Source organism: Chiloscyllium punctatum, chromosome 2 (genome assembly GCF_047496795.1).
Source record: "Chiloscyllium punctatum isolate Juve2018m chromosome 2, sChiPun1.3, whole genome shotgun sequence".
Taxonomy (NCBI): Eukaryota; Metazoa; Chordata; class Chondrichthyes; order Orectolobiformes; family Hemiscylliidae; genus Chiloscyllium; species Chiloscyllium punctatum.
This window is the reverse complement of record NC_092740.1, coordinates 144022820-144050608: the sequence shown is the minus strand read 5'-3', so window position 1 is coordinate 144050608 and position 27789 is coordinate 144022820. Positions and strand designations below refer to the sequence as shown.

The following is a 27789-nucleotide window of genomic DNA, read 5'->3' as shown; positions in this document are numbered from 1 at the left end:
TTACATATATGCTTCATTATTAAGAGACACTAAGTGCTCCTAAACCATTTTCCTAGGCAACAAACCATAGAAGCCTTTATGTCATGTTCTCATGTTGAGTGATCAGGGAATGCAACGATTGCCATCTTCACCTACTCAGCAACACATACTCCCAAAATCAGGTAGTAAAATGTTCCCTCTACTTTGGCAGTTGAGTCACATTCAATAACCAATCTCAGAAGAGCTTTCTTGCCACCACACCAACCACCTGAGACTTCCAAGAGGCAGTTATGCTGCAGCCCCAGTACAGCCCTCTCTCTGCCTTTGTTCTCATGTCCCTTTTAAAAAAGGTATCCACCAAAATTCTTCCTCAGACTTTAAAGCTTGAATTGACCAACTGCCAACAGTTGGAGGAAGAAGTGTTCCAGATTATGGAAATTGCTGGAGAAACTCAGCAGGTCTGGCATCACTGTGGAGGGAATGCAGAGTTAATGTTGAGTCAAGTGACCCATCTTCAGAACTGATTAGGAAGCAGATAGGAAAAAAAAAAGTGGTATTTTGTTATGGGGGGTTGAAGTGGAACAGGGGAGAAAGACCAGTGAGCCTCACTGGAGCATTGCAGCAGACCCAAGACTCTGTTGAGCAGTGTTTTGAAGTGGCGGGCAACTGGCAGCTCGAGATCATTTCTACAGGCAGAATGTAAGTGGTCCACAAATTGGTCACCAGCCTGCTTAGTCTCCACAATATGGAGAAGACCACATTGTGAGCAGGAATAGACTAGATTTGGTAAAGTGCAGGACTGTTTGAGGCATTGGATAGTGATTCTACTTCAAATTCAATAATTTTAGCACATGAGCCCATCTTGTTCCATGTCTTTTTCTCAACCCTACAGCCTGTCATGTAATGGGTCACTTTCAGTATAGCCAACCCCCTTATCACCTATCTAGCTTCTCTTCTTCCTTGGCTCAATATCCTGAAGTCTTTTGTCTGCCTAACTATTCCCCCCCATCCTCTCACCAACTCTTCCCAGCCTCAGTTATGAAGATGGGTCACTGGACTCAAAATGGTAACAGTTTCCGCTCTATAGATGCTACCAGACCTACTGAATTTCTCCAGCGAGTTGTTTTTGCTAGTTTCAAATCTCCAGCATCCACCAATTCTGTGTTTTGTATTATTCCATATTAACACCACCCTTGGTAAGAAGAAAAAAAAAGTGGTTCCGATTTACCTCTTGTATGACCCAACTTTAATTCAAATACTGAGCTCCCTTGATCTGGATTCTCACAGCATTAGGGAAATTCTTCTTCAAGTACACTTTTCTTAGGTCACCCCTCTCTTTGATTTAGTCAGTCCACAAAATCCACAGCATCATCTTGAATAACCCTTCCAGATAATGACCATGTTCAACAAGGCTGGGTTCAACAATAGACAACAGTGCAAGGCAAAAACATAAAAGGTGTATTTATTCTATGGAATACAAATGAATAATTACATAACATTATAAATTTCACAAACTGGGCACCTCCTAGCAGAGCGCTTTAGGGAACATCAACCACACCGCCCCGTGGCCCAACATTTCAACTCCCCCTCCCACTCTGCTGAGGACATGGAGGTCCTTGGCCTCCTTCACCGCTGCTCCCTCACCACCAGACGCCTGGAGGAAGAACGCCTCATCTTCCGCCTCGGAACACTTCAACCCCAGGGCATCAATGTGGACTTCAACAGTTTCTTCATTTCCCCTTCCCCCACCTCACCCTAGTTCTAAACTTCCAGCTCAGTAACGGTCCCCATAACTTGTCCTACCCGCCTATCTCCTTTTCCACCTATCCACTCCACCCTCCCCCACTCACCCACTATGCTACTTTCTCCCCACCCCCACCCTCCTCTAGCTTATCTCTCCACGCTTCAGGCTCACTGCCTTTATTCCTGATGAAGGGCTTTTGCCCGAAACGTCGATTTCGAAGCTACTTGGATGCTGCCTGAACTGCTGTGCTCTTCCAGCACCATTAATCCAGAATCTGGTTTCCAGCATCTGCAGTTATTGTTTTTACCTTCACAAAAAGCTGTCCCAAAAGTCCCAAAAGATTAAGCAACACTATAATATGGTACAGTTTACATTTTTCTCATTCTAGATTCCACATTTCTTCAGTAAAACCAGATTTAAGTGAAAATACGTTTCGAGTGCAGATTTCAGAGAGTGAAACATTAAACTTGCTTTCTTCAGCCAGTTAAGATGTTTTGTCAACCAAAATCAAATCTGCCTCAAACTGAGGTCTCCTGCATTTCTGTACTGTGTACATGGGCAGGAAGAGGAAGTGGTAGTTTTTGGAGCTAGGGCAAAAAAGCAAGTTCTTATGGGGGAAGCTTGTTGCAGATACCCAACAAATGCTCAGAAACAACAATGATGCAGTCTGACGTTTGGCATGTGATATTTGTTAACATTAGTCATACAGTATGGAAACAGACCCTTTTATCTTGTTCAAATAATTCTCAAAAAAAGGAGAGATGAGCACCTTTTGTTGTATTCTAGCTGCAAAATTATTTCTAAATGAAATGAAACTCGTATCCAGGAAACACTTTCCAGTTGCTTTATACGAAGAGAAATTGATGGAGTGTGAGCAAAATACAAATGTGCAATAATAATAATAAAAAAAGTGTTTTTAAAATTTTGTTCAAATATGGCCATCACTGGAGAGGCTATATTTGCTGCCAACAAAATTGTGGTTCCTTCCTTGAACTGCTTCAGTCTTTGTGAGAAAGGTGCGCCCACTAGACCTTAGTGTAACAATTTTGAACATACCTCAGGTGACTTTCTTGGTCAAGTCAAGATGATGCACGACTTGGAAGTTTGCCCCTTTGTGACAGTATTACCCTTGACCTTAGACGCAGAAGCCCAGGAGAGTGAGGTGATGTCAATGTTGAGTTGTTGCAGTACATTTTGTGGAACCTACATACTTTAGTCACAATTCACTAGCAGTGGAGGAGTTTAAATAATAGCAACATTGAGGAAGTGTAGTTCAAGATTCAAGCATTGCAGCTTTGCCCATCCAGGAAAATGGTGTGATCCAGATTTCTGACCTGGCCCTTGTTCAGAGTGTAAAGACATCAGGTGACCCACTTGATGCAGAATTCCCAGCCTCTGACTTTTCACACCTCGTTTTTTTTGTTGGCAATCAGGTGGTGCCTGGAATGGCATCATCAAAGCAAAATATAACCCAGTGAATAAGCTTAAGATTTACACACCTGGACCAACAGGGAAAACTCCAGCAAGCTGGAGTTCTTTTCTCAACAGAAAGACAAAGAGGAGGATATCTGGCAGAGTAGTTAAAATTATGATTGGAGTTTAACAGAATGGATGTGAAGAAATTGTTTTCACTCAAGACTGAACCCAGACCAAAGACAGCAATCAAACACACAGACAAAAAAAAAACTACACTACACTGGCATTAAAGTGTATAGGGAAGCAAATGAAGCATTTATTCAGTTTGAATCTCGGAGGGAGAAGGGAATTGGTGTATTGAAAAATTTCACAAAGTCAGTACAATGTAAGAATAAAGCTCATGAGAACAGAATGGAGCAGTTGAGCAAGTGGCTGATTTCTGTAGTGCAGATTTAATGTTTCTACTGGAGTGTGCATGGTGTGTCGCATCAAAAAAGGATAAAGTATCTCCTACACTTTCTCCAACAAGTATAAATGCAACAAAAATTATTGCAAATTGTTAGAGCGTGGGCTAGAAATAAATACTCTTACCCACAAAGATTTTGCCACTTCTGTGGTGTCGCTCATTCCACCCTGCATTTCCCACATGGTGTTCTGCCAGCATATGGCAGAGCATAAATGTGCCCTTTGTGTATATTCAAAACAAGGATTGGTTTCGGACATATCTTGGGGTCATATAGCTTGACCAGCTGGTACACCACCTTCATCTCAAATTTAGGCAACAAAATATCCAAATAGCATCAGCACTGTTTACTCAGCAACATTAAAAAAAATGTTCAGCTGCAAAATGTGCTGTGTGATAAAAGTGACAATTAAAAAGCTATAAAATGCAACATTCTCCTGTATGTTACCTCTGCAGCAGGAGTGATTGCCCTTTTGTGAACTGACAAGTGACCTATCATTTACTCCTCATTTGGCTGAAGGCCACTCAGTTCCCCACATGCTGGTACTAATTCCATGCCAAGGTTTCTGCACTGCCAATCTTAGGACAGGTAGCTGTAAGCATTCACATCAGGATTAAGCGTTGTTGCTTTATTTTTCACCTCCTGGAGCTCCTCTAGCTGGGTACACGTAGTTCTTGAGCGTTTAAAACTACTGAAAAAGGTATAAGGCAGAATGATGGTGTCATTTTCAATGCTCTCAAAGAGATCAGGTGCTACAAACCCTGTTGCCACTGTCCTCATCATTGTCATTGGGTTCAAAGATACAAGTCTCCTAGTTGTTGCTTGGGTTTTGCAGTGCTCCCTTCTTACACAGTTATAGAGGGCAGAAACATCAGTGTGTGCACACAAGACCTCAACCTGAGTTATGTGGAGTTAAAAGGGGGTGGTGGAAGGTTAGCAGCAATAGAAGGCATGCAGGAATGATGTTTAGGATATTATACACAAGACCCCAAAGTGTCTGGCACTGGAGTGTGATACGCAGAGTAGCAGCAGAGATTGCATGGACTGGAATAAGCAGATGTCAATATACTTTCAATGATGTTGACAGCCCACTTGGCAATCATTAGCCTTCTGTGATATTGCCACTATCAATTCCTAGGGCACAGACTCAGAACAGATGTCTCTGGGCCATGTGATCCCACTTTCTTTGGTAGACAAAGCGTGTTCTAGCTCTCTATTGATGCTTCTCCCTATCTACTTGCATCACAAAAGGTCAGCAAGTCTATACAGAGCACTATGGATCCTTCTGTTTACCTGCTATTCAGTCTGTAATTGCATGCAAGGCAGCAATACCATGTGTTCCTTCCTTTCAAGATACTGACTGCCTTTATATATATATAAAAAAAAAGGGCAAGTTGCCAGTACCAAATAGTTTGCAAAAAATGCAGAGGTGTGCAGGGTTTCAAGCAACATTCTGGAACTGACAGTGCAAGGGTCACTCGGGTTAAAATGTTGCAATTATTCAGGTGAGGTGTGCACATGCGTAAACAAACTGTTCACCTCTATCCGAATGGGTATAGTCTGGTGGTAAATTGCCATCTTAAGCCCAAAATACAGGCCTGTCTATCTTTAAAAGCTTCAAAACAAAACCAACACAATTTAACTAAAAGGCTTTTTTATTGCAGAGTGTAGTAATGATTTGTAATAGCAATTGTAAGAGAACAATTGTCTAGTCAAGTTGGTGTTAGCTAGAGAACTGTAATAAATTATATGCAAAAAGCAAGCGAATTATATTTGTAAGAGGATGGCGAATTTTATATAAGAGGTAAGAACAGCGAAGTTTGAAGCAGATTTCTCCTGTTGCTTTCAATAAAATTAAGGGTTTGTTGTGAGAAATATAAACAAAAGGGTGTGCAAAAGACATGTGAAAGATAATTTAGAATGAACGACAAAAGAAACCAAAATTTAGGTACAGAATGAAAAAACTGACAATAAGCTTTCAAAGTTTTTGGCTCTAATTCCCTCCACAAATCACCTCCAAAAGGATATGGTGTATACTCAAGTGATAGTCTCTCACAAAGATAGACTTTTTTTGCTAAATAACCTGCAACTTTCCATAGATCCCAAAAGTTGACCCTAGCTCTTCACAGAAACAGATCAACATTTATGAGTCAGTGTTCTGGCTGTCATGTCCTGCTCCAGCTTTCCAATCCACTGGTTGTTTCGTTCCAGTCCACTGGCTGTTGTGTTCTATTCCGGGTTTTCAGAAGTACCATAATTTGTTGTTTTTTTTCTCCCCCTCTATTCATTCAGAGATCGACTGGGCTAATAGTATAGTATGAATTTTGACAGGAATGAATTTCAGTCCCTCAAAAGTAGTATCCATGTAAGAGTCGACCCCATAATTTAACCTTCAAAATGTAGTCAAAAAAAAACTGACTATTAGAGTACATACAATATCTCTGGAAAATCCATTTTTGACCATTCTTCTTATTTGACTTTATGTATAGCTACCAATATTACTGACCACCTAGCCTTCACAAATAAAAAGCATTTGTTTTTGCTGGAAAGTAGTGGATTACCTTAATTATTTTTACAACTGAAAAGGCCCTTCAAAGTTAAGAAGCATCTGAGGCGGAGGGGTGACCTTATAGAAGTTTACAAAATCATGAGGGGCATGGATAGGATAAATCTTTTCCCTGGGGTCAGGGAGTCCCGAACTAGTGGGCATTGGTTTAGGGCGAGAGGGGAAAGATATAAAGAGACCTAAGGGGCACTTTTTCCACAGAGGGTGGTATGTGGGCAGCACTACTGCCTCATAGCGCCTGAGACCTGGGTTCAATTCGCACTTCAGGTGACTGTGTGGAGTTTGCACATTCTCCCAGTGTCTGCGTGGGTTTCCTCCCAGAGTCCAAAAATGTACAGGTCAGGTGAATTGGCCATGCTAAATTGCCCGTAGTGTTAGGTGAAGGGGTAAATGTAGGGGCATGGGTGGGTTGCGCTTCGGCGGGTCAGTGTGGACTAGGTGGGCCAAAGGACCTGTTTCCACGCTGTAAATGTAATGTAATGTAAATCATGCATGGAATGAACTGCCAGAGGAAGTGGTGGAGGCTGGTACAATTGCAGCATTTAAAAAAAAAAGGCATTTTGATGGGTATATGAATAGGGAGGGTTTGGAGGAATATAGGTCAGGTGCTGGCAGGTGGGACTAGATTGGGTTGGGATATCTGGTCAATACAGAGGAGTTGGACATGAGGGTCTGTTTCCGTGCTGTACATGTCTATGGCTCTACTTAACACCAATGTTGGAAATTAATGTACAGCACACCAGCTAGGCCTGACAACTGCTTCTAAGAGGAGATTAGTCAGCATTTTGTCAAATTTTTGTTTTTTAAATATATAAAATTGAGCTTCACAATTTACATATTGGTAGCTGACTTCACATTTCTAATTTTGCACTAAATCTAGCACCACACTATCAGTGCACTGGACGTCTAGCTAAGAAAAAGGGTAAAAGATCAGAGATTTTTACTGAATAGTTGCAGCTCTTCTTTCTACAGTTGAAAAGAGAACTTTATAAAAACTGCTGTAAAATGTAGGTGATGTGGACATCAGTCTGACTACTGTTAAAATACAAAACAATAACATCAAAACCACCATGATAGATATAAAACGATGGGGATTAGGCTTCCAATGGACAGAGCTAATTGAATGCCTGCCGACTCCTTCTAAATAGGACGACACTTAGTTAGGATGATCACAAGATAACTACAGATATTTGCCTGTGGATTTTCCTACATAGATTCCTCATTGGACAATTTGTACATATCTGACAAAATCTGAATGGCTGGAAAGGGTTTAACAATGGAGAATGAACATAAGCAGATGCTTTCAGGACTTTGTACTTATTTGCTTCATGAGTCTGAAGAAACATAATTAGCTTTTATTTTTGTGACTTCCAGTTGAAAACTTTCTTTGCAGTGGGAAAGGGGAATGGGGTGAGGGGGTGTGGAAGGATTAGCATGTCAGAGTGTACAAATTCTTACACCATTAATTTAAAGGGGCAAGAACAAGTGCAATTACGCAGTTTCATTTGGGCAGACTGCAGTCATATTAGGCTCATTGCAATCAGTTCAGATGCCACTAGATGAAGTTCCATGTCAATTCTTACTCTCTACTTATACAGTTTAAACTACTTTTTCATTTTAAAATGCAAACAAAAATCCAACTAGCATCAATAATCTCAAATAAAAACCGGTTACTTACCAAGCATTGCACTGACTTCACCAGCCATGAGCACGTTCTCACTCCCATTGTACAGATTAACATCTATGATCCCTTTCCGGATGGTTTCTCCAACCTTCGCTCCCAGTAGTACAGATCCGGTTGTTTCAAAAATGGAAGCCAGGATGCAGGCCTGGCGTAGTGTCACGACACCAGAGCCCACAGCAGTACCAAATGAATTGGCCACATCATTCGCACCCACAGAGAAAGCAAGGATAAAGGCTATTATAAAGCCCACTACCACCATCCACAAGTAATTCTCCAGCATCATTTTTGTGTTTTTTTTCAAGTATGTGCACAGAAGAGGAATTGAAGAAACACAGACACACACTCTCTCACTCAAAACACACAGGCTAAGCTTCTGTAAACTGTTTTCTTCTTTTGGGAAAGTGCTTAGTAGTATTCAGAGATGTCTCACTGCTAACTAATGCTTCTCTGTGTAGTGTTAATAAAGTTTTTTAGGCTTGGGATAATCAGGTGAATGCATTCCATAGTTAAGAGTCCAGCTTGGCAGGCAGAGATGGTCACCTCCTACAAAAACATTAAACAAAAAGAAATAAATCAGCAACTTTTGCTTTAGTTAGGTTAGAAAGATTAACAAATAATGTCCTTTAAAGCATAAGCAACATGATGAACACTTGCACTCAATATGGACTGTCACATGGAGTTACTAATTAGGCAAATACTCTTGCCTGCAAGATTCTCACACCTAAATGCAACATGATGCATCTTGTGTGTCAGTCTAACAGTAGGCAATGCAGTCCATCAAGACTGCATTCTGAAACATTAACTTCTGCAGGATTTCCTCAAATAAGTAAACGGACATCATAGTTTTACAAAAGAACAGATACTTGCAATATGGGCAGAAAGAGCATTTTGGTAAAACAAACAGGGACAGGACTTCTACAACTATGGTAGAACAGAATGACACAAGGGCTTAAGTACATCATTCATTGATGTTTGCATCATGTAAACAGGGTAGTTAAGGCAGCATTTAGCACATTTGCATTCTTTGCTCAGACCTTTGAATAGAGGAGTTGAGACATAACACAGATTGAAAAGGATGTTGGTGAGGCCTCTTTGGGACTATTGTCTACAGTTTTGATCACCCTGCTATCATAGGAAGGTTATAATCAAATTGGAGAGGGTTCAGAAAAGATTTACAAGAATGTTGCTGTGACTGGACAATTTGACACACAAGGAGAGGCTTTTTTCACTACAGCACAGGAGGCTGAAAGGTGACCTTGGAGAGGTTTATAAAGTCATGAGAGGTATGGAGAAGGTCAACAACAAAAAGGTCTTTTCCCGAAGGTTGGGGGAGTTCAAAACTTTGGGGCATATATTTTATAGAGGTGAGGAGAAAGATTTAAAAGGGGCTTTTTTCCCCCCCCCACGTAAAGGGTGGTTAGTGTGTGGAATGAAGTTCCAGAAGTGGTGAATACAGGTACAGTTGCAACATTTAGAGACAGTTGGATTAGTACATGAATAGGAAAGGCCTGGAGGAATTTGGGTCAAATGCAGGCAGGTGGGGGCTAGTTTAGTTTGGGAACGTGGTCAGCATGGACTAGTTGGACCAAAAGGTCTGTTTCCACACTGTATGACTACACAGAAGGAGAAGAGAATATAGATTAAAAAGAAAAGAATAATTATTCCATTAGTGCCTTTCATAATGTCCAAAAGCATTTCACAGCCAATGGGAAGTAGTTTCCCCCCTCTAAGTGGAAGCTCCAATTGTTGTAGGTATATAACAAATTTCACAACAGTCTCAAAAGCACAAACAAAATTTAAAACAAAAATCAAGATCACAAGGGCTATAACAATGATAAACTGACACTTCTGGCTAATTAGAAGATTGCGAGAAAGGAGGCATGGAGCAGATTCAGCATTTCTGTCGACATCCAGATAATGAATGGCGCCCGAATTGAATCTACATTTGCACAAACTGAAAACAAATAGTGTTCCAGAAAACTATTTGGACTTTATTTTATATAAAAGCACAAAAACATGTTTATCTTACATTATCTAATAATTGAAAACATTTTATCATTTGATTCTCACTTGCTATTACTTATATTGTTTCATCGGGTCACTTATTACTTTTATGGTAGCTTTAAAAAGGATTTATCTATTTATTCCTGATAAACAATTATACCACTTTAAGATATGCTCAAAAACTAATAAAAGCTTTTTTGTACTCTACTGAAGACCACCAAAACTAACCTGCACTTTGAACTGGATTAGAATATGGGTGTTTAGTCAATTAACCTGGTTGCTTTTCACATGGCAGCCTTCAGCAAAAGGATAAAAATTCAGGACCACAAACAACCATTATTTCTACATTGGCTTATGCCCAAGACAGAATGAACTTCAGACATTTCTGGAATTTTGCCAGACTTTGGATATAATCTGTCTTTTTTGGATTTAAGAAAATTTAAATATCCACAAAAATCCTCATCTGTCTTGTACAATACAAAACCACTGTTATTCCATCTAACTTTAGACACATCTTTAGTTGTATTAAGTCTAAAAATAATAAAGTCACTCCCACATTTGCACGTCTTTCCTACACAAGATGGAATAAGCAGCATTTCAAAAAAGAATTGCAAAGACGTTGGTACTTCTCAATATGCACCAGCTCTTACAAGGCATTGTTCCAGAATGTGAACAGGAAGGAAGGATTTACAGCACTATGGAAACAGACAGCATACTCCATCAGGCTAACACCAAGTCACAGCTACCTGCTGGGAGGGCAGAGCCAGAGTGAACAGATTGTTCTCACAAGTAGCTAGCAAGGGAATGAAAGTGAGAAGGAAGAACTTGTGGGGTTTTTCTTCTTCATTGTCAACAATACTGAACAGAATCATTATGGTTAAGCACAGCAAAACAAAAAAAAAACAGAGGAAGGGAGAGAGAACAGTGGGCAAAATTCCAATCCTGTTAGCACTTCAGAAACATAACCAAGACATGCATATTTAAACAGATTTTAAAAAAAACACGAGTCTGAACATAAAAACAAATTCAAAATGTGAATTAAAAGGTACTGGCATTTAAGTGCCATTTCATCCAATATTCTTGTGCTCACCATCTTGCCTGGATGCCAGTTTGGCAATGCCTCTCCATTTTTATAATTTTTTCACTCTGGTTTTCAAATCACTTCATAAGCTCATTCCTCAAATCTCAGCCCTGCAATATTTTGACATTTGCATTCCTCTAATTCTGGCCTAAGAATGCAAGTGTTCAGCCATGCTTTCAAGTGCCCTGACAATAACACCCCAGAGTTTTCCCCTGAACTTCTCTAACTTTAGTTTTCTACTTCTAGATACTCTTCAGTGCAGTTTGATGGAGAACATCTTAATGTCTGCATGTGATTGTGTCCAATTTCATTTTTAATAAAAGATACTTTTTCACTTACATTAAATAGAATCCATAACTACAAATGGTTATTGCTTATTGATGGCCACAAAACCTACTGTGGATAATGCAGCACACAACTGTGGAGCTGTGATAATTTCATCATTTCCTTTATTAGGACATCTCCAAACTACACACACACACACACAGACACACACACACAGACACACACACACAGACACACACACACAGACACAGTCTCGGAGTAGAAATTTAAAGTTGAAGTTTAGAGCAAAACTACAGGGTGTGGTGTTAGGTGCCCATTGTATGAAAACAGCATCAACAAAAGTTGCCAAAAACTAAGTAGCAAAAAGGTTAAATTGCGATCAGCAGTAAGAAACTACAAAAAGAGCCCAGCAAATGAGTCCATCTAATCTACTGGGGACTGCAAACTATCCCAATACAGAACTCAACAGTTAACTCTCTCAATTAGTTACACATTAGGGAATCAAAATTATGCAACCATGTCTTAAATACATCATAAACAAACCACTTGCTGAAACAAAAGATAACTTCTCCCATGTCCTTACCCCAACCCCCCCCACACTAAGCCTTGTTATCACATGGTCTGCTATTACACACAATCCATTGTTAACCACAAATGTCCCCATTACTTTTTATTCTCCTAGGCAGATCATCCACTTCTTGGTCTGTCCAACTGTTCTTCTTTCTCTCTTTGGGCTTTATCTCCACCTCTAACTTACCCCTTCTCCCCACTCAAATCTTCTGCATAAAATCAACTTCTTCCTAGCTACCATTAGTTCTGAAGGAGGATCTCTGGACCCACTGATATCTCTCCAGAGATGCTGCCAGACCTGCTGCAATTTTTTTGAAAAAATTCCTAGTGTGTAAACAGACCATTTGACCCAACAAGTCACGTCAGAGGCTGAGGGGTGACCTTATAGAGGTTTATAAAATTATGAGGGGCATGGATAGGATAAATAGACAAAGTCTTTTCCCTGGGATCGGGGAGTCCAGAACTAGAGGGCATAGGGGTTAGGGTGAGAGGGAAAGATATTAAAACAAAAAAAAAGAGACCTAAAGGGACAACGTTTTCATGGAGAGAGAGAGAGAGAGAGAGAGAGAGAGAGAGAGAGAGAGAGAGAGAGAGAGAGAGAGAGAGAGAGAGAGAGAGAGAGAGAGAGAGAGAGAGAGAGAGAGAGAGAGAGAGAGAGAGAGAGAGAGAGAGAGAGACAGGTATGGAATGAGCTGCCAGAGGAAGTGGTGGAGGCTGGGACAATTGCAACATTTAAGAGGCATCTGGTTGGGTATATGAATAGGAAGGGTTTGGAGGGATATAGGCCAGGTGCCGGCAGATGGGACGAGATTGGGTTGGGATATCTGGTTGGCGTGGACACGTTGGACCGAAAGGGTCTGTTTCCATGCTATACATCTCTATGACTAAGTCCACACCGACCCTCTGAACAATAACCTACCTGGACCCATTCCCCTACATTTCCCCTGACTGATGCACCTAACCTAACCTATGTATCCCTGAACCCGATGGGCAATTTAGCACAGCCAATTCACCTAACCTGCACATTTTTGGACTATGAGGGGAAACCCATGCAGACAGACAGAACGTGCAAACTTCACACAGTCGCCAGAGGCTGGAATTAAACTCTGATGCTGAGAGGCAACAGTGCTAAACACTGAGCCATTGTGCCATCCTGTTGTTGATATTGATAATTTCAGGAAAAATTAGTTTGAGACTTTAAAAAGTGGAAGAACCAAAATCCATAAATTATACATAGCTCAAGTACTCCGTAAACTAACCACTTAAAATGAGGAAAGTACATCAAATTTTCTGCTAACATGCAAAAGAAAAAAAAACACAAACAAGGGCACAGTAAAATTAGTACTAGAAATAGGAGCATTTGTCAAAGAAAGGTCAAAAACTTACTGTGCAAAGAGATGCTGAAACTATATAGTTTGGTAACACCTCCCAGCAAGGAAGGAGAGAACAGTAGACTTAATGATTGATTTTATGTAATTATCCGTTTACATGGACAATTTTTAAAAAATTTCACTTATGGAATGTGGGTATTGCTGATCAGCCAGAATTCATTGTTTGCCCTAGTTGCTCTTGAGATGATGACAAGCTGCCGTTTTGACCAGAAGAGTCAGTGTGCTGTAGGTACACCCACAACACCCTGAAAAGAGAATTCCAGGATTTTGACCCAGCAGTGAAGGAATAGCAATATATTTTCAAGATGGAGGTACTGGTGTTGGATTGCAGTGTTGTGATTTTTTAAAATTTATTTTCAAGTCAAGTCAGGATGGTAAGTGGCTTGGACAGAAATTTGCAGATTGTGGTGGAGTCATGTATCTGTTGCCCTTGTTCTTCTAGATGACAGTGGTCGCGGGTTTGGAAGGTGTGACCTCCGTATCCTTGAATTTCTGCAGTGCATCTTGTAGATAGTACAAGATGCTGTTACTGAGTGTCAGTCTACCTCCATTCAAGAATGAGAGAGCAGGGTCCATAACAGAGGTGACATCTGGATTATATTGTACAGTCATAGCTCTCAAGAATATTTTCATGTCATTAAAACAGAAAACGTTGATATGTGATGATAATCCAGTTGGCAACAACAAGTATAAAACTACATTTATTTAGCACTTTCATGACTTCAGTCGTCCCAAAACAGTTCTGTATATAATGGTGTACTTCAAACTGATGCAAACTAGCCAGTTCAGATGATGAGGCAGTCAATTTCCACAATGGACAGCCACAAAAACATTTAACTAATTATGAGATTATCAAACAGTTCATCAGTCAGAGTCAGGATGATAACTGATGACAAGAAGCTCCATTACTTTCTTTCCAATAAAGCAGAATCATTATGCACTAACTGAAAGATGCACTGCAGCAATTCACCAAAGCTCCTTCTGTAGCAACTCCCAAACTCCAAAGAACAACAAGAGCAGTCATATTAAAACTCCACAGTTCTAAGTCAGAGGTCACCTTCATTATCGCTGGATAAAATTCCTGGAACTCCTTCCTTAGCATCAGATGTACCTACATCACATGGATTTCAATGGTTCAAAGCAGCAATTCATCACCACCTCTTTGAGAACAATTAGGGATGGCCAGCAAATGCTGTCCTTGCCAGCAAGATCAACAACCCCAAATGAAAAAGCGCAACCTTCTGGATCAGAGATATGACCTTTACTATTGAACCATAGTTAAAAACAAACATGAACACAATTGTTTACATGCATTTGTTGACATTAACAAAACCCTTCACATACAATGCTGATGCAGAGACCTGGAAATTGCATTGAAAAAAGTTAGACTTCTTAAAAAATGCTTCAACTTCAAATTTTTCCACATTATAATATAGCACTCCATTTCTCAATGTATATTTAACTGTTAGAACCATAGAAATGATACAGCATAGAGGACGACCATTCAGCCCATTTTGTCTATGCCAACCCCAATACATTCAGATGCCTTTTCTGATCCCATCTTCCTGCACATGGTCCATAGCCCTGCAGCTTACAGTGCTTAAAGATGCAGATCCAGATACGTTTTGAAGAGTTCAGGGGCTCCGCTTCCACCAACTTCAGGGCCTGATCAGGTGTACCCTAAAACTATGGGAAGCTAGGAAGTGATTGCTGGGCCTCTTACTGTGATATCTGTATCAATAGTCACAGGTGAGGTGTCGGAAGACTGGAGGTTGGCTAATATGGTGCCATTATTTAAGAAAGGTGGTAAGAACAAGCCAGGGGAACTACAGACCAGTGACCCTGACGTCAGTGGTGGACAAGTTGTTGGAGGGAATCCTGACGGACAATATGTATTTGGAAAGGCAAGGACTGATTAGGGATAGTCAACATGGCTTCGTGTGTGGGAAATCATGTCTCACAAACTTGCTTGAGTTTTTTGAAGTAGTAACAAAGAGGATAGGGGAGGACAGAGCAGTAGATGTGCCTTATTGAAGTCCATTAGGGCAATGGGCTAAGTAGTGGCAGATGGAGTTTAATTTAGATAATTGTGAGGGGCTGCATTTTGGAAAAGCAAATCTGAGCAGGACTTATACACTTAATGGTAAGATCCTGGGGAGTGTTGCTTAACAAAAAGAGACCTTGGAGTGCAGGTTCATAGCTCCCCGAAAGTGGAGCCACAGGTAGATAGGATAGTGAAGGTGGTGTTTGGTATGCTTTCCTTTATTGCTCAAGAGTACTTAATTGAGTACAGGTGTTGGGAGATCATGTTATGGCTGTACAGGCCACTGTTGGAACTTGCGTGCAGTTCTGGTCTCCTTCCTATCAGAAAGATGTTGTGAAACTTGTAAGTCTTTTCTGAACCCTTTCAAGGATGTTGCCAGGGTTGGAGCATTTCAGCTATGGGGAGAGGTTTAATAGGCTAGGGCTATTTTCCCTCAAGAGGGAGGCTGAGGAGTGACTTTATAGAGGTTTATAAATTCTGAGGAGCATGGATAAGATAAAAAAGGCAAAGTCTTTTCCCTGGGATGGAGAGTCCGGAACTAGAGAGCATAGGTTTAGGGGGAAAGAGGGGAAAGATATATTTATTTTTAAAAAAAGAGACCTAAGGGGCAACTTTTTCCACACAGAGGGTGGTGAGTGTATGGAATGAGCTGCCAGAGGAAGTGATGGAGGCTAGTATATTTGCAACATTTAAAAGGCATTTGGATGGGTATATGAATAGAAAGAATTTGGAGGGACATGGGGTGGGTGATGGCAGGTGGGACTAGATCGGATTGGGATATCTGATCAGCATGGACAAGTTGAACTGAAGGGTCTGTTTCCATGCTGTACATCTATGACTATAATAATGCAGATAGCAAATTCCAAACATACACAAATGTCCGTGCAAAAAAAAAAAAGTAGGTTTTCCTCACATCCCCTTTAATCTTTCTACCCTTAGCTTGAATCTATGACTCCTGGTCTTTAAGTCTCTGCCAAGAGAAACAGGTTCCTCCTGCCTACTCAATTGGAGTCATACAAAATTGTGAGCAGTAACGTCACCCCTTAGCCTTCTGTTCCAAGGACAACAACTCCAAATTCTCCAACCCTGGCAACATTCTAGTAAATATTCATTGCACTCTCTCCAGAGAGAGTAACATCCTTCCTGCAAAGTGGTGACCAAAACTGTGCACAATACTCCAGTCCTGGCCTCAGTTTCAATTTTGCATTCTATACCTCTGCTAATGAAAGAAAGCATTCCATATGCCTTCGTTACCATTTTCTCTATGTGTACATCTACCTTTAAAAATGTTTGAACTTGTACGCCAAGGTCCCACTTCAATCTTTTGCAGAATACTCCTGTTTACTGTGTATTCCTTTTTACTATTTGGCCTCCCTAAATAATTACCTCAAAGTTAACAAGAGTTGAACTCCACCTGCCACTTTCCTACCCACTCCAACATAATTTGAGTTACAGTATCCTCCATACTATCTAGTACATGTCCAATTTTTGCATCATCTGCAAATTCCCAAATGTGCCCTCCAGTCAAGTCAAGAATTGTGACCTAAACTGATGAAAGTAATATAGCATTCACCTTTTTGTTTCCAGTTTTCTTCTTGAATTTTTAAGCTTAAACTTAAAGAACAGTTCCTCAACAGCAGTTCTACATACAACATACTCTTCTGTATTGACATTTTCTCAGTCCATAATAAAAATTGTATTTAGTCTCCAAGCACTTCACATTCACATAAGGGAATGTCATGGCTAATTTATGGGTCATGGCAAATTGCAAAATATATGCTTAGTTTCAATTATAACTGGAGATAAAAAGCTGGCATAGTTAAAAAAAAAGTAACCATGAATTCAGATTGCAGGTAGTTCACTACATTCCTTCAGGGCGAAAACCTGCTTTCTTACTCCCCTTACTGGGATAGTTGTTGTGCTCACGACAACTGATTTTCCCTCTGAAAAAAAAAATGTACTAAAACACAAAAAGATTGCCACACTGTAACTGTACCCACATCCACCAATGTTTTAAAAAAAAAGACATTTGGATAAATCCATGAATAAGAAAAGGTCTGCAGGGATGTGGGCCAGGAGCAGGCAGGTGAGACGGAGTTTAGTTTGGAATTATCTTCGGTATGGACTGGTTTGACCAAAGGGTCTGTGTTTCTGTGCTGTATGACTATGACAAAAATCTTTGAGTCATTTTGGGGGAGGGGGGAGAAAGAAATAGTGCGGACTTTGATACCAATAAACAGAAAGTGTTAATTCCACAGCACCTAAGCCCTTCACATTCTATTACCATCGTACTTTGTTAATTTATTTAACAGAGGCCTGGTGTGGATTGACACAAGAGTGCTAGGAGACAGTTGCCCAGAAGATCTGGCTGAAACTTAGACCAGTACAGAAATTACACGAATACTAGACTAGTATCATTTGAGGACAGCTTGTGCACACTAGGATTTGCTTCAAACATTAAAAAACGATTTCTATCCCTGAAAGCCACAGTAAATTGCAAGAAAAGTGCAGATGAATTGAAATTATAGGAGGGCTCTGAAGCAAAGAATACCCAAACTGTACATTTAAGTGTACCTGTATCATATTTGGATGCTTAAAAAGGGTCATGATAAACAAGCTGGAAAATGTTGAAAGATTTGTGGAAATAAACTTGCACACTTTTTAAAAAAAAAGTCTTCACATTCAAGTGTTTGATATGTAATAGGTTGGTTTGCATGAAACTCTTCAAAAACACATGGCAAGTTGTAAACCCGTTCTAGTTCACACCTGCAGTGTTGGATCCAAAGTACATGAACGTGCACACAGAACAGAGATTGGTCACTGGGTCCACTTTACACAAACACTGCTTCACCACTTACCCTCAGGATACCCCTCCAATCCGTAAAGAGACCAGTCAGGACAGTCCCAGACCTGGGACTAAGCTGAGCAATATCAGATACTGGTGTTTTTTTCCTTTTCTTGAAGCAATCCTGTGTTGATTATTCGAAACACCCCCTCCCCTCTCCAAAACAGCAAACGCGGTACGGTGTTAAGCATTTTGCAACTCACCACATAAGCGTCATTTCACATGGGCAACAAAATATAAATTCAAAACAATTTTAATATACAAACCAAACTGCAATCTAATGAAAAATAGCGGGAGCTCAGAAGAAAGCAAGAGATCGCAAAGCCTAGTTACAACAGACTGAGTTTACATATTTAGAAAAAAAAAGTTTTACACTGGTAAGAGCAAAACACTTCTCAGAAAGAAACCAAAGTAACGTTGCCTACCTCCTCTCCCTCTAAAGACTCACGCAGTCTGCAGCCAGTTTACTTTGAGGACAAGATACACTCGTCCAGATTTATACTGCGCTCAGTCCCTGAGCCCTTTCCCAAATAGATTTTTTTTGAACCTGACAGCACAGCTGCTGGTAGAGTCTAAGAGCGTAGAGCTGCACTTTTATAATGCGAAGGCTGGGAGGGTCACCTGGTGCCACCACACATGACAGCAAAAACCGGAGCAGAGAGGGATCCGTGGGAGGTCTTTGGCATTTCCCCAATAGGCATGTGTTGCACATGCAGATGCCACTCGCCGAGCCTGGGCACTGCTCCAGCCTTACGGAGTGTACAGAGGAGCATATGAATCACTTTTTGATGCATTCCCAGCGCTCGATTTTGCAACTTTTAATTCGAACGTATGCAAAACCAGCCTTTCTCCCGCCCCGGTAATAAACCGACAATTACCCAAATTAAAAATTGGATTCCTGAGAGCAATCCACGAAAACAAAAGAACGTTGAAGAAACACATGACAGAGTCCTGGCAGTTACTGAGAGCTTCCTGTGATCCACTTCAGATACGGATTCCCAGCTTTTACATCCACACAATACAGAAATGTTCTGAATGGAGCGCAAAGGGGCGGGGGAGAAAGATGATACGACGTGAGAGGTCAGACGGGAGAACAGCGAGAGAGAGGGGGCACAGAGAAACCACAGGCTCTGGTGTTTACTAGGAGAGACAGAAATTATAATGGAGGTTGGTTTATTCCGGTTATACCCCAGAAACCCCTCATGAGGGAAGGGAAAGAATGTAATGTTCCAGCTTCTAAAACATTAAAACTGCCGAATGTACCAGAATGTTTTACAAAAAAGTAAAAGATATCTGCTTGAATGGTTGTGCAATGACCTACAACAGCTGTTACACATTCACTACTTGAAAACCTTACACAATGATTTACCTTGAAGTGCTGTGCCTTCTCATTTCACACCTTCACATTAGGCTTTCACCCGAAATGCTGGAATTTGCCCTGTAGCCTAGTGCAACTACACAAGACTGGAGTCCTTGAATCATCAGCAATAAAGATTTCAAACAAGGTGAGCAGACAGTTCGTAGTGGCTTTTCAATACCTTCTCTTACTCACATTTCAGCAAATTATATGGTTCCAACCACTATATAAACCAGTAGACAAGATAAATTGCTCATTTTTTGACTACTTTTGACGCGAAACACACTTTTAAAGAAAAAACAATACAGGTAGATTTGGACCACTGTAGATCATTCAGCCCACAGTCTGCTCAAAATTATCATGGCTGATCATTAATACCTTTTGCGAAGTGGCAGGACAAAATAACCAGAAGGATGAGTCGGAGAATGTTTTTAAAAACCCAGATACAATAATCTGGAATGCACTGCCTGGAGCATGGTAGAAATCATGCTCAGCAGTAATTATCAAAAGCAGACCAGATAGTTGAAAACAGAAGAGAAAAAAAAAAGCCTTTCGGGTAAGAAAGGGGTGAGTGACAGTAACTGGAACAAGGTAATCCTTGTGCAGGCACCAGCACGATAGGCTAAATGATCTGCAAGAGGGCTTGGGCTACCTATTTTGGAGTTAGAGAAACTTCAAACACCTCCTATTGTGATTTAAGATAAATCTCATCATATGGAAACAGACCAGCAACAGAAGGAAAAAGCAAAGAAAAATGTTGCATATCAATCTGGAAAGCAAACGAGGAAGGAATGTTTCAGCAATAAAGCTCATGCCATGATAAAAGGGTACACAGAAATTTATTAATGAGAGATTAAGTATTTGCATTAGCTAGTCTCCAGTGTCTTCCTCACCTGTGTCCTATCATCCTGTCCCACTGGTTACATGATGAAGGAGCAGCACTCAAAGTTTGTACTTTTGAGTAAACTTGTTGGATTGTAACCTAGTGGTGTGTGATTTTTAAAAACTTTGTCCATCCTAGTTCAACACCGGTACCTCTGCATCATTCCTCACTAAAGTGGGGGCACTACATGGTGATCAGCAGAAGTAGTCCTAGGAGTACAGACTGTGCAAGGGGAAACTTGAACTTAGGACAGCAAAAAAAAAGGGGAATAAGAAAAAAAAATAAAAAGAATATCTAGGGAAAGAGCAGCACCCATCAAATCCACAGTTGCAGCTCACCACCACCTTCAAGGGCAACTAGGAGCAGGAAATGAGTTCTGACCAGCTAGCAATGCTCACATTCCGCGAATGAATTAAAAGAAAAATGAGTTTAGCCTCACACTTCAGTTTCCTATTCTGAATAACAGACTATGTTAGAATATAGAAATAATGAGAGGCAAAAGTAGTGTGTTTTAGAACATCAGGGGTTCAACTGAGTGCACTTGAGTACACAGTCCAGATTGGTGCTCCTATTATTGAAGAAGTGCAGAATCATTTGAAGATGTCTTGTCTGCTCCCGAATGAATGAAAAAGATCTCAATACTACTTAGAACTGAGGAGTTCTCCCTGCTGTGTTGACTAGAACAGATAATCTGGTATTTTAGATTAGTGGTGCTGGAAGAGCACAGCAGTTCATGCAGCATCCAAGTAGCTTCTTGGATGCTGCCTGAACTGCTGTGCTCTTCCAGCACCACTAATCCAGAATCTGGTTTCCAGCATCTGCAGTCAGTCATTGTTTTTACCAATCTGGTATTTTAGCACACTGTGGGACTGTTATGAACAAATGGGGGATCACATTTCTTGGATTATAACAAAAAAGTCTCAAATCAAATCCTGCTGTGTGTTGACTCACAATGCCATTAGAGAGGGAATTCCAAGATTTTGACCCAGTGATAGTCAAAAGGAACGGCAATATATCGCCAAGTCAGAATGGTGAGTGGCTTAGAGGGAAACCTGAAGGTGGTGTTCCCATATAGTTGCTGCCCTTGTACTTCTAGATGGAAGGGGTCATGGATTTGGAAGGTGCTACTGAAAGATCTTTGGTGAATTTATGCAGTGAATCTTGGAGATAGTACACACTGCTGAAGGGAGTGAATGCAAAAGATGATCTAAAAGTGAACTATGCAAAATTTGGATGTGTTGATATTTAAACACTATCTCTTCACCAGAAGGGTTCAAGTTCTACCTGCTCCAGAGGCATCTCGGAACGAGGTTGACTAAAAAAAAGTCAATACACAGCAGGAAGAACATCAGGTCAGTTATATTTAAAAAGGATTAACTTATTTAGGCCAACTGCTGATTTTCACTATTAGTCTATATAGCAACGCTGGTTCCAACTTCAAGGGTTTTGCAAAAAACAGCTGCTCCCAAGCATGGATGCAGTACTGGGCATTCTATTTGGACTGTAAGAACAAACAAGAGTATACAGGGCCGGACAATTTGTGGGAAGGGAAAAAGGGCTCTTGGAATGTTACACCTACCCAAAAGGTGCTCAGTTGATGCAATTCTCCAAATTTGAGTCACAGTAAGGCAAATTTTGTTTTAATATAAAACTCGACACCCTCACTGAAATCTACAATCACAACTGCAAACTTCAGAGAAGGGAGGAGAAGGACACTACTGCCCATGGCATGAGGTGCTCATGGCCATAAGCTTAAGAGTTCTTCCATTTAGACAAGGAGATTGAGAGATGTTGTAAATATCTCCAGTTTATTCATTTTATGGAAGGAAAATCACTAACATCTCCTATCAAAAGACACCCCTCTCACAACATCTGATTTGTGTAGCTTGTAGGTTTCCCCAGAGTGCAGGGTGGCACAGATTGCATTGATGTCACTTTAGAGGTGCCACATGTCAATTGTGAAGTAGCGTGACCAATTAAGAGATTCCATGACACCAAGTTTTGTATCCTGACAGGTATCACATTTCCACTATTCCACTATCATCTACATGGCAAAGACATGAATGGCTATGGATCATCAAGCGGACAACAATCACTCATGACTGTGCAGGACCATGCACATGTGAACAGCATGCATACAATGCAAGTCATGCTGCTCTAAAAATGGTGTACTGAAGAAATACCACCACTGCCTGGAATTCTCTGAAGGAACCCTGCAGTGTCAAGCACAGGGAGGCAGGAGTGAAGAATCTGCACCAACAGCAGGGTCAAATAAGCCACAAACAGAAATGGACTGAGAATTACCAAGGAGGCTGTGCAGACTAAGACATCAATAGCAGTGAAGATCACTAATTAACCTGGGCCGTCTAAGAAAACAGCATATTGATCACTCTATTAAGGCAACAAATTTTGTGGTGACAACACATCTGGCTCTATCAACCTTTGTATTAGCTAGTTAAGCCTAAAGCATAACGTCCAAAAGTTGCATCAAGGACTGGCATAAATATCTCATTTTAGCTGCACTGTTACTATAAGACACACCACCTTGTTGCTCTCAAACTAAAAAACTTTCATTTCCCCAAACAACATTTGATAAACAGGCAAATAATTGCTTCTGCCAGATCATTTATAAGCAATCTCTTATATTCTTTGGTGCATGTTGATCCATCAAGAACAAGACTGGTAGGTCAAAATCTAATTTTTGCAAATTGCAGGATATTAGCCAGCGATATGTACTCATTAAGAATGACCTGTCAATCCCACATGGGCCACCTTTCCTTAATGCAGATCTATTGCTTTGCAGCTACACAGAATTTTCTGCCCATGTTAAATACATGGCCACTGCAAAAAGGAACTAGTTTATTCTGTTTATTGAGTGGAATGAACAGAAAAAACAGGAGAAAAGGGTCTTTAAAAAAATTCAAGCATGGATCCTTTAGAGTTTTCAGGGGAAACTGGGTTTCACAATTGACAAGAAAATAAAAGGAAGATAAAAAGCAGTGACCCAAAATTGAGTAATAGACTAAGCAGAGCAAGATCATTTATTGGTTGTCCTTTGTATTTAAGCAATACTTTTGCCATAAGCACATAAGAATTAGGAGCTAGAGTAGGCAATTCAGCCTCTTGAACTTGCTCCACCATCGCTGATGGCACCTCAGCCTGAATTTCACTTTCCTACCTGATCTCCATGACCCTTCAACCCATTACTAGATTTTAAAAAATTCTCTCCTCAAATTAACTCAATGTCCCAGCATCCACTGGGGTAGTGAATTCCAGAGATTCAAACCCTTTTTGGAGAGAAGTAATTCAGTTTTAACTCTGCTATCCCTTATCCTAAAACTATGACTTTCCCACATGAGGGAGCATCCGCTCTTCATCAAGCTCTCCAAGTGAGCTTCAAGTCCTTGCACTAAGTGTGGAACTCTCCATCTTTTAAATATGATCGTTGGTGCCATACTACATAGTAAGCTGCCTTGATGTCAATACCAGCTACTAATCATCTATGATCTTCACCTATGCTTTAATCAAGCAGAGTTAAGATTTCAAGCTAAATTATGCTGACTGAGTCAAAATGTGAGCAATATAGACTGATGATTGACGTTGATCTCACCACATTATTTGTGAAAGGCTGATAAAGGCAGTAATTGTCCTAAACTAGGAATAAGACACCCCTGTGCAATTTCACATGAGTAAAACTTAGTACAACAGCTCCATGGCACTCTACAAGGCATCTGGTAAATTTTTATTACCACTGATTTAACCAAATTGGCAGGATACTGGGGAGTTTCTTTAGGTGGAGCAGCAGCCTCAGAGAGGCAAGTTCTACAACTTCAGCCAGCAGCATTTCCTGATGCTCAGTTGACAAGATACCCAGCACAGATGACAGGAGTTGAGAATTTACAATTGGTCTGCTTTTGCCAACACCATTCCTGACTGGACATTAAAAATTGTACAAGAACTTTGCAGTGATCATTTCCACCAATGCCATAATGGAAAGTAAATGGAGGTGGACAAGGGAATCATACAACAGGTTCAGTCAACAGCTATGCGAATCAGGCCAGCTGATTCAATCCGGTACGCCCATCTCACTCTTAATAAAGTACCTTTATGACGGTGCTCGGTCTTTGTTTGAAACCTTTGGGAGAAGCAATATTCACAAAAAGACAATGTTACAGAATGAAGCCATTTGATCCATTGTGTCTGATCAACTCTTCAAATAAGCATTATGACTGTGGCATGCTCCTGCCTTTCCCTGTACCATTGCATATTACTTAGAAACAATTAGAATAGACTGTTTAATGTCTCAATTAAAGATGCAATTTATTCCAAATCCCAACTACTCAGCATGAAAAGTTGTTTTCACCTCACATATACTGCTTTGCAAATGTGCCCTCACGTTTGACCTGGTTACAAGCAGAAGAGTTTTCCCCTACCTATTCTACTCAGACCTCAGTTTTAAAAAAAACTTTGTTTTGGTCTCCTTTTAATATGCAGGAGTACAGATTTAGCAGCTTGGAATAGGAGAAAAAGTAGATTGTGATCAGGAGTTTTGGTGCCTAGAGTTAATGTTGACAACTCAGGATGTCATTTCTTAGCCAGTTTTATTTCTATGGGCTAATTCTGCCAAATTGTGTTAGAGTACATAAAAAGGTCAAATTGAAAAAAACTATTCCTCAAGTTGGGCCAGTCTCTATTAGCTGTACACCCCAGCCAGATGCATGCGATATATTGGTTGGCTGGTTCATAGATGGAAAACTTGCTAGCTAAGGATTGATATCACAATTGCACTGGTCTTGACTGCTTCTGGTAGGAGAAACTGGGACAGAAAAATCAAAACAGGGTAGAAGGAAACCTTCATCTACTTTTCCAAAAAAGGGAATAAGAATAAACTGTTATAGCCTGGGAAGATTTGAAGACAATAGGGCCCAAAGAACATATTCCACACAATTGTTTTCATTTGTAGAAAAAAAGGTATGCATTATAAAACTCAAGGGATCCAAGCAAAAATCGGCAGCCACACGTCTGTCTGCCTAGCACAGCCAAGTACAGTATTTACACCGTGGGAACACATGAGAAAAAACTAGTTCATCTTGTTTGGCTTACTGTCTTGATAGTCACATGACAGCACAAGAGAACAGTTACTGTTGACAAAAGCATAAGAAAAAGTAGTAAATCTCAGTTGTCTGGCCCTTCCAGCTTACTCTATCATTTAATAGAGATCCTGATAGATATTTACACCTTCAACTGCACTGTCCTATACATTCTTCTTATCCCATGATCCCCTTAAGTTTGGTAGGTTTTGGGCTCTTAAGTCTTGGAAATACTCAATGACTGAATATTGAAGCAGAATATATATGGAGAATTCCAGAGATCACAACCCTCAGTGAGGAAGTGTTTCCTCATCCATAACCGAAATGGATGCTTCTTTTTCCTGAAATTCTGATCCCCAATTCTGGATTCTCCAGTGTGGGAAGCCACCACTTAGCAGTTATTTTCCAATGCGTCCAAAAGGTCATCCTTCAACTTAAAATTTTTCTAAACTCCAGATATTGAAAGGCCCATTTCACTCAAATCTCTTCTCCATGACAACTCGTTCCAGGAATCAATTTAGTGAACTTCAAGGAAAGTAGAGCCGCCAACATCATGTACTCTGGATGTGATCTCAGCAAAGTACCAAAAAAAAATCAAAGGGACACTTTCTTGCCCTTGTTTTCTACCTTCTGTATAAAAGAAAACACTCTCTACATTCCTAACTCACTGTAGTTGCATGTCAGCTTTGCGGTTAAGTACAAGGCCAATTGCTTCTGAGCAACTTTTAATAGTTTAAAAATATTCTAATCTTCCTACCAAAGTGAATAATTCACATTGTAATACATCCAAGTCCTTACCCATTAATGATCTATTTCACTCAATTAATCCTTTGCAGTTTCACCCTCCTCACAACTTAACTTTCCCACTCAATATTAGATTTCCAGCAAATTTAGATCAATTATACTTCATCGCTTCATTCAATTCACTAAATAAGTAGCCAAAAGGACTCTTACTGATGCAAGATCACCCAATAATAGCTGGTCAACATGCAAATTGCCATTTATTCCTACTTTTTTCTTCCAATGGTAATGAGATTGAATATTGGCAAAAACTGAATTTCCCAACATTTACTATGTAGCATGATATTTCATTTAAAAGCTACTTAATTTTCAAATGTTCTAGCATATGAAAACAAAGGGGAGAATTATTAAAGAAGAAGTCATGATGTCAAAGATTAACATCAACAGTTTACCAGGTGCCAAAAGCTCCCCAGTATTAGTGTGTAGTTGTCAAAAAATTAGTATTCATTCTTAAAGAAAATGGTGAACTAACCCTCATAAGGGTGGGCAAGGGGACAAAGATCATCCAACATCATGACTAGGTAAAAGTGAGGACTGTAGATTAGAGTATGAGTGGGGTGCTGGAAAAGCACAGCCAGTCAGGCAGCATCAGAGGAGCAGGAAAACCAACATTTTGGGCAAAAGCCCTTCATCAGGAATGAGGCTGGAACCTCAGGTGGAGAGATAAATGGGAGGGGCGGGGCTGGGCTGGGGGGGCAGAGAGCTGACACTGCAATAGGTGGATGGTGGTGGGGGTAATGGTCAAAAAAAAAAGGTCAGAGGGGAGGTTGGAGTGGATAGGTGGGAAGGAAGATCGACAGGTCATGGAGGAAGATCATGCTGAACTGGAAGATTGGAACTGGGATAAGGGGGAAGGGAAGTGAGGAAACTGGTTAAATCCACCTTGATGCCATAGGGTTGGAGGATCACAATGCAGAAGATGAGGCATTCTTCCTCCAGGCATCAGGTGGTAAGGGAGTGGTGATGGAGGCGGCCCAGGACCTGCACGCCCTCGGTGGAGTGGGAGGGGGAGTTGAAGTGTTCGGCCACAGTGCGGTGGGGTTGATTGGTGTGGGTGGTGTGACTAGCTGTCTTTATGGCCAAAAGTTACACTGTGTAAGCTCTATGTCCCTAGAAATATAATAGGTTCAGAGAGAGATGTACAAAGGACAAGAGGGGCTGCAGAAAGCCTGCATGGGCTAGGCCAATCCTATGCTGGAGGGAAGATCCACACAGAGACAGAGAATGGAGCAGACTCAGGGCAGAGAGGAGTTCTCCCCAGACATCAGTCTTCACCAGGCAGATGAACGATGGGCGAGGGAGGAGGAAGAGTTTCCCCAACAAATCAGCTAGAAAATGATGATGCAGCTCCCACCACTTTAACAAGACTGAAACAGTCCATGTGGACACATGCAGTCTGTCTGTGGTATCAATGAACTGGTCACAGTTACATACTTTCTCCAACATCATATCTAAACCATATGTCATGGCAGCTTAGTGGTTAGCACTGTTGCTTCAGTGCCAGGGATTCCAGCCTCATGCGAGCTTGCACATTCTCTCCTTGAGTGCATGTGTTTCCTCCCACAATCCAAACATGTGCAGGTTA

The 27789-nt window shown here is 40.7% G+C and overlaps 1 protein-coding gene across 8 annotated transcripts in view; it reads right to left on the bottom strand.

Annotated features, from left to right (window-relative positions):
- Positions 1-27789, bottom strand: part of slc20a2 (solute carrier family 20 member 2) — a 156004-nt gene that overhangs the window by 33397 nt on the left and 94818 nt on the right. For 6 of the 8 annotated variants that reach the window (XM_072589281.1, XM_072589296.1, XM_072589311.1 and 3 more), the window contains one exon: positions 7848-8396. In XM_072589281.1, the coding sequence (XP_072445382.1) occupies positions 7848-8136 (289 nt within the window). In that variant the 5' untranslated portion in view covers positions 8137-8396. Of the gene's footprint in view, positions 1-7847; positions 8397-18498; positions 18910-18951; positions 19088-27789 lie in introns of those variants that run through there. The other 2 variants (XM_072589289.1, XM_072589272.1) reach the window with 2 other exon arrangements.